This window comes from Chelonoidis abingdonii, chromosome 3, assembly GCF_003597395.2.
Source record: "Chelonoidis abingdonii isolate Lonesome George chromosome 3, CheloAbing_2.0, whole genome shotgun sequence".
NCBI lineage: Eukaryota > Metazoa > Chordata > Testudines > Testudinidae > Chelonoidis > Chelonoidis abingdonii.
The window spans coordinates 135095840-135112867 of NC_133771.1; the positions used below are offsets into that span (position 1 = coordinate 135095840).

General features: G+C 42.8%; 1 protein-coding gene across 1 annotated transcript; it reads left to right on the top strand.

Annotated features, from left to right (window-relative positions):
- Window positions 1-4087: 4087 nt before the first annotated feature.
- On the top strand, window positions 4088-13226 carry FAM89A (family with sequence similarity 89 member A). The gene is made up of 2 exons (XM_032806390.2): window positions 4088-4357; window positions 10639-13226. Exons 1-2 carry the CDS (start codon window positions 4121-4123, stop codon window positions 10795-10797), a joined length of 396 nt encoding a protein of 131 aa, XP_032662281.1. The 5' UTR covers window positions 4088-4120; the 3' UTR covers window positions 10798-13226.
- The last annotated feature ends 3802 nt before the right edge of the window (window positions 13227-17028 follow it).

The following is a 17028-nucleotide window of genomic DNA, read 5'->3' on the forward strand; positions in this document are numbered from 1 at the left end:
TGAGGAAAATTTATAGTTGGTTCATGTTTTTATTTTGTTGCTGTTTGGAAAAAATAAGAGCCTGTGGTCCTGGTAATAAAGTGGATGGATGTCATTAACTTGTCACAATTTGCTCCCATCACTAGTTCTCACTCCTGGCATAACAACAGGCAGCAAATTCTGATGAGTAACTGTGATGAACTAGGAATGTTAATGTTTTCTCTGAATACTGTGTTGGTGCCTCAGTGTCCCCATGGCAGTTCTTAAGTATCTGGCAGAGCAAAGGGCCAATGCACCTAAATGCTTGGCACTCTGTCTCCTAGCAACTGATGGCCTGGGCCCCTCCTCTGCAAAGGTGCCAACTGAAGGTGTTGGAGACAAAGAGGTCAGGTGACCTCGTGGCCCGGGAAAGGAGCTGAGCAGAGAGGAGGGGCTGGAGGGGGTGGTTAGTCTGGAGCTTGCTGGGGACGAGGAGTGAAGTGCAGACCTAGGGGTCTGGCTCACTGCCCCCCAGAATGGACCCGGCCGAGGGGTCTGGTTCGCTGTATCTACAAGCTCTGTTTTAGACCCTGTTCCTGTCATCGAATAAACCTCTGTTTTGCTGGCTGAGAGTCACGTCTGACTGCAAAGTGGGGGTGCAGAACCCTGTGGCTTCCCCAGGACCCCGCCTGGGTAGGCTCGCTGTGGGAAGCACACGGAGGGGCAGAGGATGCTGAATGCTCCAAGGAGAGACCCAGGAGGTGAAGACGTGTGAGCTTCTTGCCCTCAACAAGTCTGCTTCGAGGGAGAGGAGGCTCCCCAAAGTCCTGACTGGCTTTGTGGGGAGCAGTTCCAGAGCATCGCCCGGTGACTCCGTGACAGTAACTCTCACTCTTAAAAATTTGCTGCCCAAGACAGAAGTATGCTGTACAGGTTTAACAGGCTTTTTGTGGTAGCATTTTTTTATGGAGTAGCCTAAATGATGGATTAAAATCAGTGATGTCTGTGAGAGAGGAATCCACACAAAAACCCCCAAGCTGAAGACTGAGGTAAATAGTGATCACAACATGTGCAACAAATGGGCAAGGATATCCCAGAAAGAGTTACTGAACAGAGCAGATATACATTTTTTGGCTAGGAAGGTATTAAGTGTTTTGCGATTTCTCTAGTTTCAATCCCTACAAATAAAACATTGGATAAGGATATCAAATTTTACCATTGAATATTTTGATATATTTTGTGACATTCCAACTAGAAATGGGAATTTTCTTTTGAGTGAGATGCATGGCAGCTATACAGACTTACAGATCAGATAGACAAGATAATGCTACACATTTACAAAGAGGCAGAACCTGGCCATTCTTTTTCTCAGTTCTTGAGACTTGTAAAGCTTTTAATAGTCTCTAGTGTTTGTTGTCACTTCACTTGACCAAGGATGTAAAATATTTGAGGATACTAGCCATGTCTGTCCACAATCTATTTTGTCCTTAAGAATAACCCCAGGTTAGAAAAAATCTTTATTCTCAGGCTACCTGAGACAACCAAAACTATCCAAACCTAACACAGAAAACTATATTGCCTCTAATATAAATCCATGATATGCCTACATATTGAACTGCAGCAGATATGGTTGCCCCATCTTCAAAAGAGTACATTGGAATTGGTCAAAGGTACAGAAAAGGGCCAATTAAAATGATTAAGGGTGGTGGAACAACTTCTTAAATGAGGAGAGAGGATTAATCGTGTGAGACTGGGGACTTTTCAGCTTGCAAAAGAGATGGACTAAAGGGGGGGCATATGATAAAGGTCTATAAAAATCATGATTGCGTGTGCGAGGAAAGTTAATAAGGTTATTAATTTTTCTCATAACACAAGAATAGGGAGTCACAAATGAAATTAATAGGAAGCAGATTTAAAAAAAACAAAGAAGATTTCTTCACACACACACAGTCAAACCTGTGGAACTCATTGCAGGGGATGTTGTTAAGGCCAAAACTATAACAGATGTTCAAAAAAAGAACTGATAAATTCATGGAGGATAGGTCCAATCATATGGCTGTTAGCCAGGATGGGCAGGGATGGTGTCCCTAGCTTCTGTTTGCCGTAAGAAGCACTGAGCTACAATGCCTCTGCGTATCCAGAGGCGCTGGATACTTGCATTTACCTATGCCTCTTTCTTTCTCCTCTGAAGCTCACCCGAGCATTGTCGCCATGGCCAGCTAGATAGAGACCTTTGGTCTGGAGACCCAATATGGCCTGTTCTTTATCAAGCGAACAGGCAGCTGATTTTCATTTCTACAATCCCCCCTTTCTTGCTGTCTTCAGCTCTTATGCCCCAGCTGCCTTATACACACTCGACGTCCCTTCTTCTATCTCACACTATGTCACACATCCATTCTGCTCTCTACCCTACCCTTCCTCTTCATTACACATACCCAGATCACTCTTCTCCCCATTCACACACACGAATACCCCCACTATGATATTCTAGATCTTTACAAAGGCCCCATTGCCTTTTTAGCTGAGGTCTTCACAAGGATTTTAAAAAAAAAATCACAAAAGCGTCTCGCTATTCTCCCATCTATAGAGGAACCAGTTTGATTGAATTTATAGACTTGTGCATGTCTTGTGTGTCAATATGCCGTGTGGTGAAGGAGAGCCTATTGTGAAAAGCTAAGTTAAAGGATGAGTTTTGCATTCAGTCCTAAATTCAGTGAGGTGCCAGGTCATCTTATCATTGCTGGGATGAGCCAGAGGTTTGAAAGTAAAGCCAGTGCGGTCCGGTCTGGCGTACCGGCAAGAGCCAGTATGCCGTGCTGGACCACACTGGCTTCCACAGCGGGGATTGAAAGGGCTCTGGGCTGCCCGCTACTGCGGGCAGCCCAGAGCCCTTTGAATCCCAGCCATGACTGCAATTTAAAGGGCTCAGAGTTCCCCGCTGCTGCCGGCAGCCCAGAGCCCTTTAAATCCCATCCGTGGCTGCGATTTAAAGGGCTCAGAGCTCCCTGCCACTGCCGGCAGCCCAGAGCCCTTTAAATCCTGGCCGCAGCTCTGGCAGCCGGGCTGGGGCCAGGATTTAAAGGACTCAGAGCTCCCCGCGGCTGTGGGCAGCCCAGAGCCCTTTGAATCCTGGCCGCAGCTGGAATTTAAAGGGATCAGAGCTCCCCGTGGCTGCGGGCAGCCCAGAGCCCTTTGAATCCCGGCCATAGCTCTGGTGGCCGGGCTGGGGCCAGGATTTAAAGGGACTGGGGCTTCCCTCAGCGGAAGGAGCTCTGGGCCCTTTAAATCCCTGCCCCAGCCCCACAAAGCTTGGGGTTCCCTCCGGTGAGCCCAGGGCCCTTTAATTTGCCCCTGAGCCCTGGGGGGCTCCCAGCCATTTCTTCAGCTGGGAACCCCGGGTTGATTTAAAGTCCCTGGGGCTCCCAGCCACAGCCGGTGCCCCAGGGCCTTTAAATCTTGAGAGGCCCCACCTCTTCCTGATGAGGCCATGCCCCCTCAGGAGTCCAGCAGTAGAGGTAAATCCTGTAAGTTACTTTCACCCCTGGATGGCCCAGAATAGGGTGACCAGATAACAAGTGTGAAAAATCAGGACACGTTTTTTTCAGGGGGAATGAAGAGGGATAGTTGCATGTGTAAGACAAAGCCCCTATTGTGTTTGTCCCGATATTATTAGGATGTCTGGTCGCTCTAGGCCCAGCTCTCCTGGGTCTTCTGTCCCTTACCCGGGCACTCTGGGGCCTCCTCATCGCTGGGAAGCTGCACAGGCCGGGTGGATTGGAGCTGCGTGGGAAGGAATCGCTGTCCAGGGAGAACGTAACTCTCAGGTAGCTGGGGCTAGGCCCACGGAGGCTTTTCAATGGCAGTGCAGCAAACGTGCATTGTGCTGGCACCCTGAGAAGGAAAAGGGAGGGGTGCCCGGCGCTGCTAACTGCCCGGCTGCTACACTTGCATCCCTAGTAACCCCAACCCCCTTCTCCCTCCCTCCCACGGTTCCCCTGCTCACCCCGCCCCCTACAACCCCGCCTCTGTCCTCTCCGCGCCAGCCTGGAGGCGGGACCGGGCCGTAGGGGCGGGCTCCGGCGCTGGGACTGGGAGCCGCTCGGACCCAAGGCGGCGGGGCGGCTCCTTCTCAGCGGCTGGCGCTCTGGACGGCGGCAGCAGCATGAGCGGGGCGGAGAGTGGCAGCGGATCAGAGCTGCCGCCGCTGCCCAAGAGCCTGAGCGGGCTGCTGAACTCCTCCTCGGGCGGCGGCGGGCGCTGGCGGGACCTGGAGCGGCTCTACGCGCAGAAATCCCGCATCCAGGACGAGCTGAGCCGGGGGCGGGCGAGCAGCGGCGGCCGAGGCTCCCCCCGGCCGCCCAACCTGGACGCGGCGCTGGCCCTGCTCCGCAAAGAGATGGTGAGTGAGGGGGGCGGGGAGAGGCGGCGGGGGCTTGTCCGTCACCGCAGAGCTGCGGCGCCCCTGGGGGAGCTGGCAGCGCGGATCTGCCCACCCCCCCGTGACTCCCAGAGCCCCCCACGCAGCTGCCAGCTGGGGAGGAAACCACGCCCTGCCGCCTAGAAAGCGCCGCACGCGGAACTGGGAGTGAGGCCCCCACTGAGCGCCCCGCTGGTCTAGCCGCGGCCGTGCTGGGGTGGGGCTGGAGTTTGGTTGCATGAAGGAGGCAGTGGATAGGGCCCCACCGGCAGGGGATGGTGGGCGCCTGGTCTGAGGATCGCACTGGGGGAAAGGTGTGGGTATGAGATTTTGGAGCTGGGACCATAGATGCTGGGTTTGTTGCTGCACTTCTAGCTTGAAGTGGTTTCCATCATAGCTGGGGTTTACAGTTTGGTTGGATGGCTCTCAGCAAACCCCCTTCCCCCCTCCCCCCGCTTCCCATACAAGTTCCAGCACCCCTGGCCAGAACAACTGTTAGTTGGATCAGACCCTGTGCTCGCTGGGGGGTGGCCACGTCTAGAGTCATCCTCACCAACCCTCTGCCCCCACAGATTATTTTTAAAACATTGTTTTCATTGCATGAAAACAGGGTCCAAGCAGCTTCAGCTTTTAAGGCTTGTGGTGGCTAAAGTATCCAGATGAGTTTTGAAAATGAAGTCAGCTCCTAAATCACTGATAGTCTCCTGAAAATATTACCCTGTGTGTTCTCCAACTAGCGTGAATACAATGTAAATCAAGCAATTGAAGTAGTTTTTACAGAGGCATAATAATAATACTAAAAAAAGTTGTGAACACTCATAATAGTTACTTTGTGGGATAAATTAAGGCTGTAAATATTTAACATCTCCATCCCTAGGAAAGACCAAGGGATTGTGAGGAAAATATGCTTTTTGTGGTGTGTCACAATAAGGATTAATATACTTTTGTCTGAAGGCAAATTACCCACCATGCCAGAGAAATTTCCAGGCTTTGTTTAGCCACAGCTAAAATACACTTTCAAAATGCACCCTTAGTTCAATCTTTTTTTTCCAGTTTAGGCCCATTTCCGTGTCCCTCTCCTTCTTCCTTCTGCTCTATTGAAAATATTTGTTTTTAAAATACTTTTTTTTTTTCTGTGTTTAGAGTTGATTTAGGAAACACTTTTGCTGGAATTCTTTTCTCCTTCAGTCAGGTATTTTTGAAAATGCTTGATACAGTGATCAAGGCTGCCAAACCAAAAAAAAAAAAAGTCTGAGTATTCGAATGATAAAAGTTTCTTGTGCTGTTTCAGTAAGAGGAAATCTGTTCATATAGCAGATAGAGGTATACTAACTCTGCTCAAGCTGCCTTGCTAACAATAGCAGCATTGCTGGGGGTAGTATGGGTGATGGCTTAGGCTAGCTGCCTGAATATGTTCCCTGGAGAGTCTGGGTGGATTTGTACTCAGGTGGCTAGGCTGAGCCCCATGCATGCTACCCTGGCTATGCTGCTATTTTTAGTGTGGTAGCTTGAGCAGAGTTAGCACACGTGTGTGCTGGAGCTGGGAAGCATGCTCTCAAGTGCTGAGTAGACATATTCTTAATATGCCTTTTTTCTCTGAGAATTGGAGTGTTATGGGCTCTTGCTGCTTTGCAAAGGGCTGTAGATAGGGCAAAATCCATAACTGATCATTGGTTTAAACAGGGTTGCATCAGTGTTAGAATTATTAATATGGATGTGGGAAACCACCAAACATAAACTTAACCATAAAATCCTTTATTAAATCCAAAGGCCGAATGGTATTTATAGAATTGCTCTAAATATGCCTAAAAAGCCTAACTAATAAGCAATTTACTACATCCAAACAGTAACAAACCACTTATAAGCATTTGATCAATATACTTACAAACAGGCTAAATCCACAGGTGCTTAGACCCATATTGGTTAGCTCTAATGTGGTCAGGCAAGAACTGACAATGAATCCTTGAAGAGTTTATACCTTTTGACAAACAAGTGATGTCATTGCTAAATTACTGACTTCAGCTAAAAACCAATTTGAGACAATTCACCCTTATTTCCTGTCTTAATCCAAAACAGGTTTACAGCTTCCTTTCTTCCCAAGGCCTTTCCTTTCTTATCTTCTCCCCACCCCCCATTCCTTGTTTACCAGCAGAACAGTGGTGCGATTTGAGCTTGTTTCTTTTAAGACAATTTTTCTTTTCTTTGTCTTGTTACTGCAGCTCTTTATAGTTAGTTTGAAACCATACATCCTTTCTACACGGGCAAGTAATACTACTTATTATTCTCATGGCCTTCTTTTACTTGCTGATTGGGGCCTTCTCCCTACTAGCCACAAACTGTAAAGCAAATATGTTATTTTCTTACCCAAACTTAAGCTAACTCGAATTCTTTAATTTTATACTTATCCTACAATCAGTGATGTTTGTTTTGTCTGATAAGGTGTTGCTGCCAGCCTGTAGAATGCTCCTCCTCAGTATATTAAGAAGAAATTTTTAAATGCTAAAATCTTATTCTGTCACAACAAAAATGTTTGAGCAACTAGACAGTTTTATTAGCGTCTTGAATTTCATGTTAGATATATCAATTTGTGTTGACGTAGAGCAATTGTTTTTAGGTGGTTGTCAGATTCATTGTATCTCCATGGACTGCAAACACTGTTTCAGCAATGTTCTAAAGGGCAGCAGGAAAAAATTCTCAGTTTTTCATAACATGTATAATCCCAGATTTCAGAAAGTGTTAGAAATTTGAATGTCTTTGGATGGAAAATCAAGTGACATGCACATCGCATAGTTTAAATTAGAATATCTCTTTGATGCTGTAGATAGAATATCCTTAGTGATAATCTGGTCAATTAAATCTTTTGAGGAGTAAGTATTTTACCTACTAAAACATATCTCCAGTTGAGGTGCAGTTGCTGACAAGACAAATTCAGGAGTCTCTAACATTTTAGTAATAGGCCACCTATTTTCTGTTGGACAGGTAATACTATAATATAACTAATATTCTACAAACTTAATTTTTTACATTTTACTGAATTAAAATAATATTGAGCATGTTTTTGATGCTTAAACAGTGGAAAAGAGCTTGTGGTAAGATTCTAATGTCAACATGGGGAAAAAATACTGTATGTACCATCATTCTTCCCTCCGTACTCAAATGAAGTTCTCTGAATGGATTTTGAAGGGGACAATAGTAGATATAGAAAGGAGTAATGTTTTTGTTTTTTTCCGGGGGAGGGCGGAGAGACCCTCTCTGAACTGTCATTTGAGTAAGGAGTAGGTACAGTGATGACTTGCACTATGCCTTTTGCCGTGTCTACTATGAACACTTTGAATGAGCGAACTTTTTCACCATACAAGATCAGCATATGTTTGCAAAAGTCTGAAGAAATGCAGAATCAGTGGTCTTATTGCCAAGAGCCAGAGACTGTGTTTTTATCTTTCTTGATCGATCTGTTTACTTTGTTTGTCTGAGATATGGAACAAATACAGAAAAACAAGGTATTAACAATTGTTAGGTTTCAGAGTAGCAGCTGTGTTAGTCTGTATCCGCAAAAATTAACAGGAGTACTTGTGGCACCTTAGAGACTAACAAATTTATTTGAGCATACATAAGTACTCCTGTTCTTTTAACAATTGTTAGTACTTATTAGTAAAGATATATTAGCACTTTGTGTTTAAGAAGTTCTCTCTGTCTATAGTGGTTCTAGAAAATATAGCACAAAATCATGGACTACATACTGGCTTTGTCTCTGTGCACACGTTCTACTGAACATGAAAGATGCTGAGTGTCTAAGTATGAGCCATAAATTGACAATAAAATAGTGATTATATGAGATTGTAGTACATTAAAATTAAACCTGCCTTTACCTTGTTGAACAAAACAAACCGTGAAAAACAATAATTATTAGAATGTCTATTCTAGTCCATTTCCCAGCTAGTGCAGAATGTGTGTCTACAGAATGTTCCCAAGCGTGTTTAGCTGAAACTCTCATTCCATTGGTAAGAACTCCATCACTTCCAATAAGACATAGACCTGATTGTATAGAATCTTCTTCTGTTCTCCATCCTAAAGGTTTCGTTGTTCAACTTCAACTCACCACCCCTAATTATTGTTCCCTGAACAATTCTTAACCTCAGTGTTGATGCCCTTCAAATATTTGTAAATCCTTTTCACCTCTGATGTAAGATTGCCTAATCTTTCCTCTGTTTACGTACATATAGTAGCCTCAGAATATCCTGCTTCCATGCTTGCTTGGGGTGAGTAATTTGTTTTGATTGCTAGTTGCCATCTTAAGAATGTAGACTTTGCCTGGGCTGCTAAATATTCACTAGCCTTGCAAGGCTGAATAAGATCTTATACTGTGATTTGAGCAGAGTAGGGGTTTAAATTCAGCCACAGGTATCCTACTCCTCTTTTCTCAGTCATGCTTATTCCCTGGAGGGGAGTCGCATTAGTGCTGCTGCTTTTGCACATTGTGCTTCTTTGCCATGGCTGAGAGAAACGGAGGAGAGAAAATGATGTGCTCCTGATCCTGCTTCACTTTTTGATGGGAGAAAAGTTTGGTGCTGGGGTAGCAGCACATGGACAACACCGGGGGAGGCGGGGAAGGGGGCAGCAGCTAGAGGAAATAATGAAGACGGGGAAGAAAAACAGATTTGAAGGTTATGAGGGAGTTGTGGCAGTGGTCTAGTGACATCTAACTTGAGAACTGATGTCCAGCTTTCTTTAAGTAGAGGGAAGCTGTTTGTGGGATATTATTTTATCCCTTCCTTCACTTCAGAAATGGAGGACCCCAGACAAAGAGCTAATCCTGTCTTGCTTTTATCTTGTTTACCCATGTGTTGTATCTACCCATCCTCTCTTCAGGTATTTAAATTGTAAGATCTCTGGGGCAGGCACTGTCTTTTTGTTTAGCATACGGTACCTAGAATAGTGGAGTCTTGATTTCTGATTTAGGCCTCTACATACTACCACAGTACAAATAATAAATATTGTTTCCCTTTCTCCAGTTATTAGTTATGGTAAATTTCTTCCCTGGGACTAACCCTCATTAGGCACTATGTGTCAACCTAATTTTTGTTCTCAGAAATTGGTAGGTATGGCAGTTCACTTAAATTTTAGCTGTGTAGCATTTTTAACATATCGAAAATAAAGGAGATGTTTGGTTTGAGCATTTCCTTTGGTCAGCTGAATACTCTTAAAGGTATATTGGCACTTCAGTGCCAGAGTGAGGCAATTCTTTCATATTAAATGGCTAGCTCTGTTTTTCTCCCCTCTGGTCTCTGTCTGCTTTGTACCTGACGGGCGTGTGTATGCTTGCCCACACACCGATACATGGTAACTTTCATTCATGTAATTCTGGTGCCCTAGCTATATGGGGAAAGGTCAGCTCCTCCCACTGCTCAAGTCTGATCTGTCCAGGTTGTCTAGGGTAAAATTTTCAAAAGTACATAAATCGCTTGTTCAAAATAGGACTTCAACTCTTAACCACTTAAATGCTTTTGAAAAATTTACCCTTAGTCCTGGACTCTTTCTGAGAAGTTGGCACGTGAGACAGGTGACTTAGGCTGTTGCCCTCTGTCAGGACAAACAAATCAATGTAACACTGTCCAGCAGGCTATTTGAAGGCAATTAATAGCTACAATCTCCTGAGCAGTGGGATACAGGTATACACCATAGCTTCCAGTCCTGCAAATTTCTAGAATGCTTTGATGTGGATACTCAGTAGCTTGATTTTTGTACTCCCTGGGTTATACAGATTTGGTAACTTTTTAGTTACACTCTAACCTCATTGGTCCTGAAGTTCTGAAACAGAATAGTATCTTGCACACACTTTGTGTAAGGAAGATGAGTAAATGGGACGGATGTGGTCACACCTGTAAATCTATCTTGAGCATCACAGGGCGTACAAAGTGTTTTTGAGTTCTCTTACATTGCAGCACACCTGTCTAGGGTTGCACAGCTTTTTGCCCAGTAAACGGGGCATGGTAACATGACTGAATCAGGAGGAATGCTTTGCTACATTTTATATCATGGAACACAGCTTTCTGCACTGCTCTTTCATCTGGCTTATTCAGTGGGGTGGATATGGCCTTCCTTAGTACATTCATTAAGCTGCCATATTGCATAATTGTGTGTCATCTTGAACAACTCATCCTCTGAACCTGAGTAGCTGTGGAGAGAAGTGTGCAAGTGCCACTATATTGCAGTCAAATCACATTTGAAATACCAATATGTCTCTTATTTTTTCCCCTCATCAGGTTGGCCTTCGGCAGCTGGATATGTCATTGCTATGTCAACTGTACTCCCTTTATGAATCAATACAAGAATACAAAGGGGCATGCCAAGCTGTATCTAGTGCAGACTGCACATACGCTTTGGAAAATGGCTTTTTTGATGAAGAGGAGGAATATTTCTAGGAACAACAAAGCAGGGACAAAAGTGCATGGATCAGTCTTTCACCCTGTGTAACTCTCATTTCCAAGAAAGATTGGAGACTGGAATTTATCTAGACATCTCTTCTTGTGGGGTACACCCCCGCTACCTTACCTCATTTATTTCTGGCAGACTGTCAATACAAGTTACACATGCATAAGCTACTTCTGGAAAGTGACGTGCTGCATGTTTTGAGGAGTCCTCCAGCCTGTTTGACAGGTGGTATCATTTTTAATTTGCAGGCTGGGTGTTTCCAACCTACTGATTTTTGGCAAGTAACTTACAGCTATAATTTTGATCAAGAGAGTGATAACATCCTGAGTATTCTAATAACTCTTTCGTAATTGTGGTGTGAATAACTATGGATGGTATGCGTTTGTCAACAGTACAGATAAATACTGTTTGAAGAAATGATTTGATACACACATTCCAAGCTGTACTAAGCTAGTCTGCTCTTATCAGCCACGTCACTTAACTCCAGTTCTGCACTGGGTGGATTGTTTACACAATTTCTCAGATATTTGTCTTTCCCCCTCTCTACATAAAACCATATTTTGCCATGTTCTTTTCCTCCTAGCCCAAAAGCTGTATGTATGCTAGTGAATGTTATCAGTACCTTTTTTTCCTGCTGATCTAATTCACTTTCTTAGTGCTACCAAGGGGCTATAACTTTTACATTGACTTCTAGAGATGTCTTGCATAAACACAGTTCTGTGACTGCTAACATCTGTTTCAAAATGGTTTACTCAGCTTTTACTGTATTGAATAGTAAAAGCATAGATTCAGTCAGTCTGTCGGCCACTGTGTGGCTTGTAATAAGCCAAACTCTTATACAAGTGTTTTCAGTCACATGAAGATGAAGTATCAGGAATCCTTTAATACAAGATACTGGGACAAACTGCAATATTTTGTACTGGGTCAACTTTGTTTCTGGAAGGTTAACTTCCAACTTAAAAAAAAAACCAAAAAAATTCCCCTACAAAATAAGTATATTGGGAGTATAGTCTGCATATGTTAATGCTTTTTATACTACCATATTTGCTTAGAACTAAGCTTGAAGTCTAATTTTTTTGTTTTCAGAACTTTTTAAAGCATTAAACTGTTTATTACGATTTAATAGTGCAAGTGTGTGTGTGTGCATGTGTATAATATTGAATGTGTTCAACATGTTTCTGGGAGTAGCCAGCTTTTTGCACCATTTTTAAGTAAAACAGCAGTGTTCAACATGGCTAATTCCCTTTAAATTTAGAAATCTACTGTAAAATTCTGACATCAGACTTTGATACAGTCTAATAATTTGAACTGCCTTGAAAGGGAGAGAACAACTAATACATCTTGGACAATTTAAGTAGTTTATAATATATAAACCTTCTGGTTTCCATCAGTGAAAGGACTAACTTCCAGGAATTGTGGTTTATTAAGGTGTTCACTTGGCTATCTCAGATTACACTTTTAGAGAAGCAGCAAAGAATCCGCATCCGACGAAGTGGGTATTCACCCACGAAAGCTCATGCTCCAAAACGTCTGTTAGTCTATAAGGTGCCACAGGATTCTTAGTCTGGATCTGTAAAAGCAGCAAACACGGCTACCCCTCTGATACTTTTAGAGAAGCTGTCCTGAGTTTAGGATTTGTAAAATGCTTACCTTGGAATACCACACTTCACTAGCTATGCTGAAGGCTGGTTGTAAAGGAAAATGGCACTGTACACTTAGGCAGAATACGGTGTCTTAAAGCAATTATTGTAGATATAGTATCTGTGAGCCTTCATAAAACGCATACCCACATTATAGCTACATTTTTGACCTCTGAACTAAGTCTTGTGTTGCGTCAGTATAGAGCTGCCTTAACTGGCTGCAGTTTCTGTTTTAAAACCAGAGTGACCTTAAGGGCTTATTCTTCAAAGGATGTTTGCCTGGTTCATGTGTTGCATTGACATAAGTGAAGATAGTTTAGGTTGCTGTTTCTGTGTATTCTCCTTTAAAGTGCGATAGTAATGGAATCTAAACTCAACAAAAGTAGAGCTGTTGTATAGGAAAAAGCTATTTCATGTGCAGTAATTTGTTTTTACCTCTCTAAATGTGTACTACAGAGTGCTTACATTTTAAAACAATCATTTCTGACCTAATTCTCTCAGTAAGTGAAAAACGAAAGAATGGAGTTCTGTAAGTTTCATATAACAAACTTAGTAATCAAAAAGACAACTTCTGTATTTAGATAATTCTCATGTTTGTGTGTATATTCAACAATTGTACCCTTTTCACCATGGTTAGTCTTCCAAATGTATTAATTGTAATAATTTGGATACAACTTGCTATACTCTTGGCATTAAAAAAGCTTGTCCTATTCTATTTACATCCCCCTCTTCTCCTGACCCATCCCTAAAATAAAAATGTGTATGGCATAAAATGTAAAGTTGCATGAATGTTAGTTCGTTGTACTGAATTTCAAAAATACTCAGTTCTAGAAACAATGTGTTCCTCCTATATCCTGAAGCATAAGCCATGTTCTGGTCATATTGGAAGCACATTATATGGAAACAGAATATGTATATTTATTTGGAATAGGAATGCTCCAGTATTCTGGTTCAGTTGTTTTCAAATTAAAACAGACATAGATTTCTTTTTTTACCTGTAATTTAAGGGTCCAATCCTGCAAACACATGTAAATCAGTTTACTGATGGATGAGGTCCTAATGCCTTCACTGCGACTGTGCTCATGAAGATGATCACTCGTGCATGTTTTTGCATTACTTACCCTAATAGAGCAACTTCGTTATGAGCAAATGATGGCTTGATGATGGTTTTTAAATCCCAGATGGTGTCTCTACCTTTCAAAGCATACAAAGTTTTCAGTAGAGCCCTGCAGGGGGACTGGGATCCTGCAGGTACTAGATGGACCCGCTGCCATAATAGTGGGAGTGGGATAAAAATTCAAGAAACAGTGTGGGAGCGGGTGTGAGTGGATATTGTAGGACAAGACAGGAGCAGGATTAAAAAAAATTGTTCCACGTAGGGCTCTAGTTTTGATCACAAACTAATTTTTGTGTCTCAATGTTCACTTTAGAAAAAATTTGAAACTATTAGGTAAGTCTTGTAGCACCTTTAATTCTAAAGGATCCAAAAGTGTTTTACAAATTGGAGTAGTGTATAGCTAAACGCAACTGAAATGTAGTCATAGCTGGTGCAGAAGGCAGTAGCCAGCTAGTCCACTACACAATAACAATTTGACCATACCTTTTGAAAAGTGTCATGCAATCTCTGATGTCTACCCAGAGCAGCCGGGACCTTGTTTTTACGGTTCCACTGGAATGGCACCACTTTTATGATACCATTTTATCTACAGTGGAAGGATGTTGGACTTTTGAACTTAGAAAGTATGGTCATTTCTAGAGATTTCAGAACAGTTGTGGTCCCTGCTCCTAAGGCTTTCTATATCAAATGCAGAACTGTAAGCTAGACAAAGGAGGGTAGGGAGAAGCAGGCTGAGGGTTAAAACTAAATACTTGTATTTATATAGTGAGCATACAGTGTTGCAGGGATTTCTACATCTGATATATTTAGATCACTAAGCCATACCTCTCTCACAAGTTATCTGACTAGACAAACTGAACGGGTGCAGTAACTTTGTGTGAGAGATGCTGCCAGCTCAAACCACACCACAAAGCTTTTCCCATTTGTCTCCCTATTTCCAACTTTAATTATATATTACCTTTTGAAAGACATTCTTGAGGAAACTCATAAATTGTCTGTCTGTAATACCCTCACATTTCTGTCAGGCTTTTAGCATATGGATTTGTTGCAGCCCTCAATTTTTTCTCCCTACGTACCAAAAAATAAAGCTGAAATGAACATAGCTGACTTGCAGCTATTTGTAGAATGTTGTCTTATGGCAAAATACTTTAAGGTCACTAGGAGTAGGACTGAGCCCCTGATTTGCAGGGCCAGCAAAATTTAAGCTACTGGTTAAAAAGAAAAACAGCAGCGACTTGTTGCAGTGAAACAAATATTTACTAGGTCAGTATAGAAATGACTAACTTGTACAGTGTCTTTGTGAAATAATAGTTTATTACACTCAATCTGTTTTACTCTAAGGAAATTAAAAGTTGACACCTACTACATACCCTCGTCCCCTCCACAAATAATGTAAATCCCTACTAGGTGATAAAACAGTGTGTGGTAGAAAGTGAGCATCCTTATGGAGCAAACTTAAGACTGGCATATGATAGTTGGAATACTTAAGTCACAAAGGAGAATTTTTCAGAAACTCATGAATAATGGAAAGAAAAGGATTATAGTTGAAACACTTTACAACCTTACTAACAGTGTTTCCTACCGGGTGAACACTGAAGTTATATTTGTCCTGCAAGTTCTATTTACTGACTTGTTCTGGCATATGCCTTCTGATGGTACAAGCAGTGAGTTGGATGCTGAGTAAATGATGTATCCCCTATCATGGCAGTGTCATCGAGAGCTGTCAAGCACATCCATTCACCATCAGGAGGATAAAAAGGGCAGTCCGTAAGCACAACATGAGCTCCACGAGGGCAGGGTGGGGAGCTCAAGAAGCTTCAGCAATAGTTAACCCCACTCTGGTGACCACAGTAGAGCCTGCCATACAAAGAAGGATCTTTTGGTTCATATAGTCCTCAGGGGGCATGTGAGAGCTGAGCCAGAGAGGCAAGGGGACTCAGATCTGCCAAGAAATGCACCACTGAGCCAAAATACAATCCTGCACCACCTGTTGCTGCTGTTCTGATGTACTGTCAGAGAGACTCAACTTTTTCAGAACAGGAGCGTCTTGACTTTAACTGGGATTTTGATGTGGCTTTGAGATGAAATCATGAAGTAAGCTGTCTTGATAGTTTACCACATATAATAATGTGGCCAGGGCCTTGCCTTCACACCTAGCTGCCAGGGGAGCATGGTCATCAGGACCAGAAGGTTGGAAATGAGTTGTCCGGCTTGCACTGATGATACGAAGGGCAGTGTTGATCACTGAGCTTTCCACAATGATGTCTGGAGCCCCATGCGGCTCCACAGTATTTGGCAGGTGCAATAATTAGGGCATTGGAAGATGTCTATAAGGTTGCAACACGTCCGCACTATGAGTTGCCAACAAGAGGAGTGTGACTCTCGACTGGATTTTAGGGCGTCTTCTTTGAAAAGTACTTAGCCAAGATGTCAAGATCAGGTAACAGATGGGACTCCAGTGCCTCAAGCTCCTTCTGGCTCTTGCCAGGTAGGTACCATTAGTGTACATGAACTTAGCTGCCTAGGTGGGCGGCAGGTCAGTTATATATATTAAAGAGCATTGGCACTAGTACAGATCTCTCAGGAAGTCTGTTGTTCATACAATATGAGCACCCTGAACCGTCTCCACACTTGATGATCACTGTTCTGTTATAAATGAGCTGCATAATAAAATCTACACTTTTCTTGTCCAGGATGATAAATATATTTTAGCTTATTGGCAGTTTGTTTTACTAAATGAATAAGGTAAAAGCAATTTATATTTCCAAGATTACAAGAAAGGGAAAAGTATAAATGTTTAACCTCTTACTACCCAGAGGTGGACAGTTTTTCCTGCCTTAGTAAAATATCTTGAGGGTAATATTCCATTGCCGAATCTCCACCTTTAAAAGAAAAAAGATCCCCTCCACTTAGCAGTTTTACAGACTCATCAGCTATGAGTTGACACTGGTTAAAAATTAAAAGAGTAATTAAGGCTTCTGTTACTAAGGCCATGTCTACACTTACAAGCTTACAGTGGCACAGCTGTACCAATACAGCTGTTCTGCTATATGGGTGCTCATGTAGACTTGTTATACCAATGGGAGAGAGCTCTTCCATCTATGTAAAACCAGCTCAGTGAGCCACGGTAGCTGTGTTGGCGGGAAAGCCTACATAACGCTGTGCACACAAGCATTTATGCCAGCAAGGCTTATGTCATTCACATCCCTGTGCGACAAAAGTTTTGCTGACATAAGTGCTAATATAGACACAGCCTAAGTTACTTTTTGATTTTATGAAGTGTACAAAAGTAACAGTAGAAGCCATAAATGTCACATTGTTAAATTACTATTTAGTTGCTTTGAAATGTTCTCTATCGCCAAAAGGAGAAAAAAATCTCTTATAGGCATTCTGCTGCTATCGCCCCTCCCTCATGAATCAAAGTCAAAGTTCCCAGGAGCCAATGGCTCAACAGGCTGAGGTGA